An 11,341-nucleotide genomic window follows, 5' to 3' on the forward strand; every position below is an offset into this window, starting at 1 on the left:
AGGAAGGAAGGAAGGAAGGAAGGAAGGAAGGAAGGAAGGAAGGAAGGAAGGAAGGAAGGAAGGAAGGAAGGAAGGAAGGAAGGAAGGAAGGAAGGGTAGAAAGGAGGAAAGAAGAGAAAGGAAGGAAAGAGAGAGAAAAGGAAAAGTGAAAAGAAAAGAGAAAATGGAAAAGAATCTGAAGGGAAAAAAAAAAAGAAAATAAAAGACAAAGCAAAAGAGGAAAAAGAAATGATCTCCAGTCCTGGTTCAGGCATTGGTCCAGCCAATGGAATGTCCAGGGGTACAAGCTCTGGGATGAGTTTCTCACTTTCCATGCAAACTGCTGCTCATGTGCAGTCCACTCTTTTATACCTTTCTGGAGAACTGCTCCCCTACCTCTACATGGCCCCTTCTCCAGCTACATCTTGTTCTTTCTCATGGTTATTGCCAGCACTCCTTGTCTGTTGTTACCAACAATCCTTGGTTTGCCCCACAGCCATCCACCTGTTGCTATTGGAGACACACATCAGCCCTTTATCTTATTTATTTTCTGCCCCTCTGGGCACCAGTGTCCTGCCAGCCCATTCCTGGCCTGTGGAGCCATCAGCATTGTCCAGATTCCCACCCTGGTGGGACACAGCCCACCCCACCTGGGCTCCACAGCCAGGTCRTGCACCAGGYCCCACCTCCTYCCCTGCCCCATCCCTGCTGCTGCTCTGCCCTTGGCTGTGCCCCCACTTTGATCCCTCCCCAACCAAACCAATTCCCAGTTTTTTTTTCACCGTTTCTCCTACCCACAACCTGCTGTKCTTCCTCTTTCCCTTTCCTTTTGAGGCCAGCCCGGAGACAAGCTCTGCTACCATAGAAAGGCCAGCGGTTGGGCTTTGCCTCACGCAAATCCTCGCTCCCAAACTGCAGCCTGGGTGCCAGAAACACCTCAGAGCCGAGAGGGGAACAGAGGAAGGAGCTGCAGCCCCCCACACCTGCCCCTGCAGCTCCTGGACACCCTGGACCTGCTCCTAGCCCGTGCCATGGAGAGGAAAGTGGATCATCGGCAGGGTGTGGTGAAGCTGGTGGCTGTGTTTGAAGAGCACTGGTAAGGAGGGASGGCTCTGGGTGCTGGGGATGTGTTAGGGCTCCACATGGAATGGGTTTGGGAAGGAAGAACCCACTGTGGAGGTGGTTTGGAGGCTGTGGAGATGCTGATGAGCTGATTTGCAACTCTTCACCACTCGACTCTGCCTCAGTGTCTTCCTTCTGCTGTGGGTCATGGGCAGAAATCTGAAAACCTCAGTGGGGTGGGTGGTTCTGCCTGGCTCAGGGTTAGGTTGAGGCAGCCCRTTCCCCCGACACTCAGCATCTTCACACTCAGCCTGGCTGGTGCATTCTGCTGCTGGGGAAAGGAGCTGTGGTTTGCAAATATATTGGCAGGGGTCTTCACTGGGAATTAACTGCCTGGGAGGCTCCCAGCCTCAGACTGTCCAGTTGTTTGCAGAGATGTGGCTCCTAGGGAAGGAAACATCAGGAATTACATAAGGGAGAGAGAGAATTCCCTTTGAGAATCAGCTCCYTCCCTTGGAGTGTGAGCTGGGACTCTCAGACAGCATGTGCCAGGGTTGGAGYGAGGGGATCTGCCCTGTCTGTGGTGTAAAAGTACTTCTGAGGCTTCAGGTGAGTTATTGTCAGGGTTGTGTCTCAGTTTCTCCATCTGTTGAATYAAGATATGGAATCCTGCCTTTCCCTGTACTCAAAATGCTCTCAGTGACCCTTAGAGAGGCTGGGTGATTGGGCAGGTGAGTTTTGCATCAATTCCTGAAGATGCTCGGATTCTTTTCACTCCAGGAACTTCTCCTGCATCTCTGCTGTGTGCTTTTGCCCAGGTTTTGTGGCTGCCCCCACCATCCCACCTGTGGTGTTGTGCTGGAGCCACTGCAGTGTTTGATGTGCCTCCATGTCACTGCTGCAATGTGTTTGATGTTTGTTGTGGAGTGTGAGCTTGATTTAGAGGAAATAAAAGTAACTTGGGACTTTCAGAGGAAACTGGGGGACCTGGGAATGAGCAGAGCATTTTGGAACAGAAAATGGTTTGGCTTAAGTCAGCGTAAATAGAAAGAGAGAAGTTCCCTGTTGGGCTTCAGCAGTGGGTTTAGGCTGACAAAGGTCTGGGAGGCACCAGGAGAGATGGAAAAATCCTCTTTGTTTCTGAAGGGTCCTGCCAGCCCCCCTGGACARGAGGGGATTTGTGAATGGCTGTGGATGCTCACAGACATCCCAAGCTTACCAGCTTCAGATGGGTCTCTGCCCCTCAAGTCAACTCCTATCCTCAACTTTGCAGTTTGATATCCAGTTTCTTCATGTCTTTCCCATCCTATCCATCTCACTCCTGTCTGCAGCCCAACAGGGGATGTCTTTCCAGTTTCTGCCCAGAGTGGTTTCCTGCAGGGACCAGCTCTTGCATGACAGACAAGTCACTTGCTGTCACCTTCATGACCTGGCTTCTCCCCCATGTCTGCCCTGGACCTGCTTTCCTTGTCTTTGCTAGAAAAGGGAAGAGAGAACACCACCAAAAAACAACCTGTCTGCAAAACCACCTACACAGGGCCTACTCTTGGCTCAAAAATCTTGGCTGTTGGGCTTCTTCCTGCTTTGCTCCGTGGTGGCAGCAGGCAGAAAGCCAGAGCTGTGGGTGGGATAAATGGCAGGATCCTGCTTTTCTGGAGCAGGAGAGGGACTGGCCACAGCAGCAGGAGGCACTGGGGGAAGAGAGGCTGGATCCTGGCCCTGTGGAGGATGCTGAGGATGTTTGTACTGCAGGGTTGTAGTGAGGTGGGTCTGGGGAGCTGCTGCTCTTGTCCCTTTTGGTGGCTTTAAGCTGGGGCTGGGGCTGTGCTGGTGAAAGCTGAGCTGATCCCACCCATTCCTTTGTAGCAGGGACAGCAAACCTGCCCAGAGGGACAAGCAGGCTCTGACCAATGCTGCAGCCAGCCASTCCCAGCAGCTTTCAGCATCCCCTGCCAGCCAGAGCCACTCCCTGACCGGAGAAGGGAATGAGGAGAAGGATCAGCAAGGTCGGCGTGGACTCAGCTTCAAATGCCTCCGTTCTCTGCAAAGCAAGATCTGTGAGGAYGACTGGAGGAGGCCACAGGGCCCAGGCCTGGAGCCTGGCAGCCAGGTGAGCTCCAGAGGCTGGTGGGTGCCCACGCTCAGGGAGGGCTGGCTCGGGATCACAGCTCTACCCATGAGACTGAACCCTGCTCCCCATGCAGGAACCAGAGGAAAAGAAAATCGCTCTGGAGCTGCTGGAGACAGAGCAGGCCTATGTGAACCGCCTCCACCTCCTCGACCAGGTGACGCGACCTCCTCGACCTGGGGAGTGGAGGGGCCCATGCGTGGGGATTTTGGAGGCAGTGAAGCTGTAAAAATGAGAGACTCGTGGCTACAGGTCTTTAAAGCCAGACATTGGGTCTGGCCTTTGCCTTTCCTACACCCCACATCTCTGRGAAGCACCCTCATCCCAGCAAAGCCTTCCTTCCCCATCTCCTCTTGGGGCCTGAGATTTCCCTCCTGCACTGTCAGCCTTTCACTGGGTGATGTCTCAGAGCAAGTGGGATCCTCAAGCCTCTTCCTGGCCCTTTTTGTTCACCCTTCTTTCTTCCAGGTATTCTATRCAGAGCTGATGAAAGAAGCCAAAACCGGGAAGACGGTCCCAGAGGAGGTGGTGAAAATGATCTTTTCCAACATCTCCTCCATCTACCAGTTCCATGCTGAGTTCTTCCTGCCAGAGCTGCAGAAGCGCATGGAGGATTGGTGAGCTGCAGGAGGGYTGGGCAGGACACCTGGGTGGCTTGTTCAAAGTGGGGCAGCAGTGCTGAATTCAGGCTCCCAGCAGGACCAGAGCTCAGCGTGTTTTGCTCCAAATGCCTTGTTCTGGAAAGCACTTCCTTAAATCACTGAGATCAGAGTATGGAAAGGGGAGTGACACCTCAGGRGGTTTGGGGTGTGCCTGGGTATGARCAGCCCAGGTTGGCTGTAAGGTGGGAACATTCCCATTCTGGAGAGCAGGAAATGGTGTGGGGATGTAGCAGGATGCAGCAGGAAAAACCTGAGTCCTCCACTGTGGCCCTTCACTTCACCCCTCGCTGTYTGTCTGCCCCAATGGCCTGAGGAAGCTGCTGGTCTGTGGTTCCCTCCTGCAGGAACCGCAACCCCCGCATTGGGGATGTGATCCAGAAGCTTGCACCCTTCCTCAAGATGTACGGGGAGTACGTGAAGAACTTCGACAAGGCCGTGGAGCTCATCACTGCCTGGTCAGAGAAATCACCCCCCTTCCAGGAGCTCATTGCTGACATCCAGGTAAGGGCAGGGTGGGAGGAATCACAGCAGCGCTCCCARAATCTCCTGGGATCGGGGAAGCAGCAGAGGTGGGAGCTGCCTGGTCACTGTTCCTCTCTCTGTGYCTGGTGTCCCTGCCCAGAAGAGGAAGGTCTGTGCTAACCTGACGCTGCAGCACCACATGCTGGAGCCTGTGCAGAGGATCCCGCGCTACGAGCTCCTCCTGAAGGATTATGTCCGGAAACTCCCGCCCCAGTCCCCCGACAGAAGCGATGCYGAGAGTAAGGGCTCAGCTCTCCACAGTGCGGAGGGCAGGGTGGGTTTGTGGGGAAATAACAACCCCTGGTGTTGTACAGGAGCACYAGAACACCTGGATTCACTCACCAACTGCCCTGTGCCCTTGGATAAACTTCTCAGTCAGATAAACCTTTCTAGCAAAGCGAGGGTTTAGTCTGCTCTTTCAGGGGAAGGATGGTGTTTCAGGGTAAGGGTGGTCCCTCCACTGTATCCCTGTAGCTGAGGGAGTTTTCAGACCCCTGTGGATTACACAGTGCCCAGTCTTGCTGGAATGGAAGGATACAGGAGCTGTCTGTCTGTTCCCCCCTGGATCCCTCCATGTCAGTCCAGTCATACTCAGACTCTGCACAGCATTTCAGGGCCACTTGGGTTGTGGTCACAGGAGGGCAGCCTGTCCAGCTGCCTCCAGCTGCTTCCAGCCTGTCTCTTCTCATTGCAGAGGCCCTGGAGATGATCTTTATGGTGGCCAAGCACTCCAACGCAGCTATTGCTGAGATGGTGAGTCTCTGTCCCGGCTGGAAATGCTTTGCAGCTCACGGCACAGTGACCCTGAAGGGGACAGGAGCCTTCTGGGTTCATCAGAGGAGCACAGACCCTGCTCTAAAAGCCCCAACCCACCACCCCAAGCCTAGGGAAGTCACATCTGTAACATCAGCTGGAATGTGACCGGCTGGTTGAGGTTGGGAGCTGCTCCCAGAGATCAGTTTGGGCTGAGAGAGCTGTGCCACCTCTCCCAGTGCTCGGCAACTGGCCTGGGAGGTGGGGATGGAGGGGACTCAGTGGTGACAAAGTTTAGGCTGTCCAGCACCCCACAAAAACAGGTCCCTCTGCCTCCCCCAGGAACGGCTGCAGAAYCTCTGGGTGGTCTATCAGAGGCTGGGCCTCGAGGATGACATTGTGGATCCCTCCAACGAGCTGATCAAGGAGGGACCGATCCAAAAAATCTCCACCCGCAACAACAGCACATCGGAGAAGTACCTGTTCCTGGTGGGAGCTGGGATACACAGGGCAAGGGGAGGGAGCAGAGTGGGGAGAGGGGCAGCATAKCCTGGCCAGGGTGTTGCTGGGGCATCTCTGCACAGACAGGGTGAATTCAGAGCTGGGGGGTTTGACCCCATTCAGTGCAGGGTACCCTGTGKGGGACCTGGTTGGGGATCTGCTGATCCCTGGGTGTGGCAGCCCTGGGAGTTGCTTCACCTTTGCAGGGAGGGAGGGAACTGGGGCAGGAACAGTCACGTTTTAGGTGAGATTCTTCCCAAGGACCAGCTCAGCCCTGGGGGGTGAAGGACCCAGAATCCAGGGAAGCCTCCAGCTTGGAGCAGGCAGTGCTGGTCTCCAACCCCCACTGTTTCCCCCTCCCAGTTCAACAACATGCTGCTGTACTGTGTGCCCAAGGTCATCCAGGTGGGCGCCGAGTTCCAGGTCCACCTCCGCATAGAYGTGGAGGGCATGAAGGTGAGACAGGCACCTTGTCTTTGTGCTTCCCTAGCCCTGACTCCTCCAAAAGCCCTCTCTGGGGTGTGCCTGCTGCTGCCCGAACTTCCTCAGGCAGGAGGGAGGAGCTGGAGCCAGGGGTGGCTTCGTGGGTGGGGTTGATACTCCCTGATCATGTGAAATGTCAGTGGAATCTTGTGCATGTGGGATATGAGGGGCTGAAGGGCTTGTTCCCGAGGGACATCCCTGTGCCCTGTCATGGAGAAAGGTCCAGGTGTTCTGGAGGTGGGCTCAGCTGCTYATCCTTTCCCTGGTCCCCYGCAGGTGCGGGAGCTGAAGGACACYGAGTTTCCTCACACTTTCCTGGTCTCAGGAAAGAAGCGGTCGCTGGAGCTCCAGGCCAGGTAAGGGGAAGGSTGGCATCATGCAGACCCTGGGTGAGGAGGGACAACAGCTCATCCACCTCTTTTTTGCACCAGGTCCGAGGAGGAGATGAACGCCTGGATCAAGGTACCAGCGAGTGCTGGGAGAGGGGCACAGCCCTYTCATCCCAGCTGGGTGCTCTGGGTCAGGGCAGCCCCCAGTGCCCCTCCAGCCCTGCCTTCCCCTTCAGGCCTTCCAGGATGCCATTGACAGGAAGGAGAAGAGGAGTGAGASCTTTAAGACAGCAGTGCATGGACTGGAGACAGACACCCCTGCSCTGAAGGTGTCACCCTCCCGCTCTCCCTGTGCCCCACCTGCCTCCAGCAGCTCAGGGGAGCCCACCTTGATGTGCCTCRGTTTACCGAGCTAAACTGAGCTGGGGGAGGGTGAGGAGGGGAACAGGTGAGGACAGAAGGGCTGGGACCACACAGACCATTGTCTCCCATCCCCAGACAGAGGAGCTGGGCCTCAGGGCCCCGCAGTGGGTACGGGACAATCTGGTGACCATGTGCATGCGCTGCAAGGAGCCCTTCAACGCCATCACGCGGCGGAGGCACCACTGCCGAGCCTGTGGATACGTGAGTCACCCTGTCCCTCTTCCYTCCCTCTGGGCTGCTGGGGCAGGAGTGCATCTCTCCCGCACCTTGTACCCCTTTCCCAGGGGCTGCTCCTGCCCCTCAGCTCCTCGTGGAGCTGTCCCTGGGTCCCCCAGCCCTGCCCCAGCATCACCAGTGTCCCTGTCTGGTGGCTGCAGGTGGTGTGTGCTCGCTGCTCCGACTACAAGGCCGAACTGCAGTATGACGGGAACCGCCCGAACCGCGTCTGCCAGGAGTGTTACATCTTCCTGACAGGCCACACGCTGCTCGAGGACCGCGAGGGGAGGCACAAAGGCATCCTGGAGGTGAGCTCTGCCCTCTCTGCCCGGCCTCCCCACGCCCTCTGAACATTGTCACCCACCCTGGTGTCCCTGCCTGGCCCTGCACACACGGCAGGAGGGGTGGGAGTCACTCCCACRGCAGTCAGAGGGTGCATGTGTTGATCTCTCTCCATCCTCCCCTCCAGGGATGGAGGGAGTAGCAGGGCACTAGGGCAGGTCCCGTCCTCAYTGGGACYAGGCAYTGGGGCTMCCTTCACCACAGGATCTCWGCAGCACCCTCACAGCCAGGACAGSCCCTCACCTGCCCTTGCTTTGGGGGGTTTTGTGGGATGGACAGGGAATTTCCTAGGAAATTACCTTGGCTCAGTGCCCTTTCTACCATCTGCATTGRGTATTGAGGGATTTGTTGCTTTTTTTTTGGCAGAAAGGCGCTGCAGAGGTATCCAACAGGAGTTTGCTCTGCAGTTCCCTGCAGCTGATGGATAAGAATGGCAAGGGGGGCACACGGGGCTGGTTCGTGATCCCACAGGATGATCCCCTTGTGCTCTACATCTATGCAGCCCCCCAGGTGAGGCCGGGCTCGGATCCACCCCGAGGGACACCCCCTGTGCCCATCCCCTGCCTCCCACCACTGTCCCTGTTCTTGGCAGGACGTCCGAGCCCACACCTCCATCCCACTGCTGGGCTACCAGGTGCGGGACGTGGCCCAGAGCGAGTCCCGGCACCTCTTCCAGCTGGTGCAGTCCCGGCAGGTGTTCACCTTCATGGCTGACACCGAGGAGCTGAAACGGCGCTGGATGAGGGCCATGGCRCGCTCTGCCGCGGGGATCACRCACGAGGAGGAGGAGGAGGAGGAGGCAGGCCCCTGTGATGAAGCAGAATGAGGCCATTCCCACTCCTGGGGTGCCTGGGGAGGGTCACAGGGAGTCTGGGGGACTTTGGGCAGACCCCCGACATCTCTGCTTTGCGGTTTTCCATCATGAGAAGGACGAGATGGGGGCACGTTTGGCACCACACGGACAAGCCGGATCCCCCTTTCCCTCTCTCCTGGCTCTCGGCGCTGGGCAGAGGCGCTGGGAATGGAGGGAGCGGGGATTTTGGGGAGCGCCCCCGGCCCCGGGCGCTGTGCAGTGCCACCGGCGGCCACGCGAGGGCAGCACCGCCCCGTCCATGCCCATCGGGCGCGGGGATGCCCCGAGTGGGGAGCGAGTCTGGGATTGGGACTGCTGAGATAAATCCCACCTGCGACCCCTCTCTGCAGCCTCCTGTGGGCCTGGATTTCCCAGAGCGCCCCGTGGCACTGTCCCCGTGGCTCCACATCGCCCTATGTGTCACATATTTGTCTGACACCCAGCAGGGACCCAGCTTGCAGCTCAGCCTCGCAGGTCAGGGACCCCACTGCTGGAGTCAAAGATGTCCCTTTTCCATCTTGTCACCACTCCTGGTGTCACGCTGCAGTTCCGTGGTGTGGGGGTACCCCTGAGYACAGACAGCCCTCACTGGGCCAGCCCCAACTCCTGCCCACCCCAGACTCTCCCTGCACTCCCTCCTGTCCACAATCACCTTCCACCCTTGTATCTCGCTCAGTTTCATGTTTCCTGGGGGAAACACTGGGACGAGGTTGTGTCCACACAGTCCACACAGGTGCTGCCGTGATGCTGGGGAGACCCAGAGGATCCCCCTCTCCACCCTCACCATAAKGAGCACCCTTGGTCATTTCACACAGTGCTTTAGGCTGCAGCCCCATGTTTTTCTCTCTGCACCCTCTTTGGCATCCCAAAAATGTTGCCCCGGCAACTCTGCCCACTTCTGAGCCTTCCAGGGGATGCAGGAGCCTCTTGCACAGATCTCTGGCAGGCAGGGGTTGGTGCCCACACCTGGACCATGCAGCAGCTCCAGCATGGCAGCCTTGGGCAGAGCTCAGGGGGTCACAGGGTGAACAGATCCGTGGGGACCGGGAAGGGAGAGGGGATGGAGCAGGACACTCAAATAGGGACAACATATGGGGAAAGGATGGGGAGTAAGCTGGGAATAACATATGGGGAACCACAGCTGGGGGGCTTCAGGGAGACAGGAAAATGTTGTGAGTAATGTCCTTCCTCAATCCACTGAGCTCATCCCAGGAAAAGACAAACTGTGGTGGCTTTATCTCCTTCGGAGATTCCGTCAAGGAAAGGGGAGAGGAGCTGGATATCAGGGTGACAGCTCTGCCAAAGCAGCTGCCCCTCGGGGTGCCACCCAGCACGGGGCTGAGCCCAGATGCAAACAGCACAAACAGGGCTTTCCAGAGCCACCCCAAAACAGCCCTCACCTCCCCCTGCACTGTCACCTCGTGGYGAAGGGAAACCCCAGCAGCCCTGGAAAAGCCGGGCAGCGCAGGCTGCTGCTGCTGGGAGGAAAGAGTGAGCGAGGGGAAGCCCGCGGGGCTGGAAGGTTCTGCGTGGTGGCCCTTCCACCTCGGCGTCACCYCTGTGTCAGCGAGGAACAAAACAAGCCCGGAGCAGGGAGCTGCCCTCGGCTCGTGAATGGCCTAAGAATAGATTTCCTGTTTACCCAGTGAGGAATGGCTCCCGGGGCAGAGGGCACCTGCGGCTATTTTTACCAGCTCTGCCCTCCTTCCTCCTGACCCCCAGCATCCGCGGGATCACCGCCCCCTGCAGCACCCATGTGTGCCTCGGGAAGGGGCTGCCAGGGAGGAGAGGTGGCCCAGGGATGGAGGGGGTGGCAGGGCACTGGGGCAGGTCACTGCCGTGACATTGGCATCWTGCCATCCTCAAAGACAGGGAGACAGCATCACTCAGTGCCCTGAGCATCCCTCAGACAGGAGGGTGGGTGACTGAACTTTAAAGGGTTTTCATGATTCCCTAACTCTGCTTTCCTAAAAAAAAAAAAAAAAAATAAAATAAAATACCCAAAAACCCCAAAAAACAATCAAAAAAAAAACCCAACCAAAAAAAGAAACAAAACAAAAAAAAATTTAAAAAACCCAAAACCGTGCACGTGCAGAGAACACACTGAATTTTCCCTGCCCCTCCTGTCTCAGTCCCCGGGCGGCGCCGCAGCCATGGTCAAGCGGAGCAGTTTGGCCTCTCGCCTCGCGAGCAGAAAGTGAAACCCCCGTGCAGAAGTCACAGTTTCCGATTCTCGAGAATGGGGAAGGATCACAGGCCGTTTACCGGCATCCCCCCCGCAGGCCCCCCCACGCCTCTTCTCGTAAGCACTGACCGAAATACGCTGTGAAAGCCACACTGGCTGYGCTGGGGCCGGGACACCCATCACARGGAGCACCCAGCCCGCGCCTTGCAGCCCATCCTGTCCCTGCAGCTGCTGCCTTGCACAGGCTGCGTGCCCATTGCACATCCCAAACCTCCATCGACACTGTGGGAGGGGGTGCACAGAGGGTCAGGGGCATGGGAGAGCAGAAGGGGACACGGTTGTGGTTCCCCCACAGGGCTCTGTGTGGTGCAATCTCCCCCAGCTCCCCACGAGGGGCTCGGTAGGGCCTGGAGCTGCTGCCTCTCCAGATGTGGGGTGGGATGGAAGCCCCATCCTGCAGGGCTGCTGCTCTGTGGGGTATGGGCTCTTGATCCACAGGGACAGGCACTATAGGGGCTGTCTGTGTGGCAGGCACTCCCCCCTCTATGGGGACTCTCCCACTGGCCATATTCTCTTGCTTGCCCTTTTTAGGTCCCTCTGCACAACATGGGATGGGGTTTTGTTCTTTAGGGGTCTGCTTTGCTGGGGCGGCACTTTTTGCTCCATAACTACAGGAATTTGGTTGTATGGGAGCTGGGCTCCCTAGGGGCCAGCCCCACTCTGTGGGGACTCTTGCTTGTAGGTGTTGGGCTCCACAGGTGTGTTCCCTGTAGGGGCTGTGACCCAGAGAGGCCCTGCTTGATGGTGCAAAGCTCCCGGGGCTGTGGGGCAGCACATCCCTCGCTTTGGGATGTGGAGAAACACATCCCTTGTTATGGGGTTGTTGGGGCATCCCATTCCTCT

The 11,341-nt window shown here is 57.4% G+C and overlaps 1 protein-coding gene across 1 annotated transcript; it reads left to right on the plus strand.

The window, feature by feature from the left end:
- Window positions 1–387: 387 nt before the first annotated feature.
- FGD2 (FYVE, RhoGEF and PH domain containing 2) lies at window positions 388–10,229 on the plus strand. The gene is made up of 16 exons (XM_057375251.1): window positions 388–1,075; window positions 2,908–3,151; window positions 3,246–3,326; window positions 3,638–3,786; window positions 4,176–4,332; window positions 4,454–4,592; window positions 5,048–5,106; window positions 5,449–5,595; window positions 5,971–6,063; window positions 6,367–6,446; window positions 6,522–6,552; window positions 6,656–6,714; window positions 6,881–7,043; window positions 7,220–7,366; window positions 7,767–7,910; window positions 7,993–10,229. Exons 1-16 carry the CDS (start codon window positions 1,011–1,013, stop codon window positions 8,224–8,226), a joined length of 1,992 nt encoding a protein of 663 aa, XP_057231234.1. The 5' UTR covers window positions 388–1,010; the 3' UTR covers window positions 8,227–10,229.
- The last annotated feature ends 1,112 nt before the right edge of the window (window positions 10,230–11,341 follow it).

This window comes from Malurus melanocephalus, unplaced genomic scaffold (assembly GCF_030028575.1).
Source record: "Malurus melanocephalus ecotype Western Australia unplaced genomic scaffold, MMel_1.1 scaffold_243, whole genome shotgun sequence".
NCBI lineage: Eukaryota > Metazoa > Chordata > Aves > Passeriformes > Maluridae > Malurus > Malurus melanocephalus.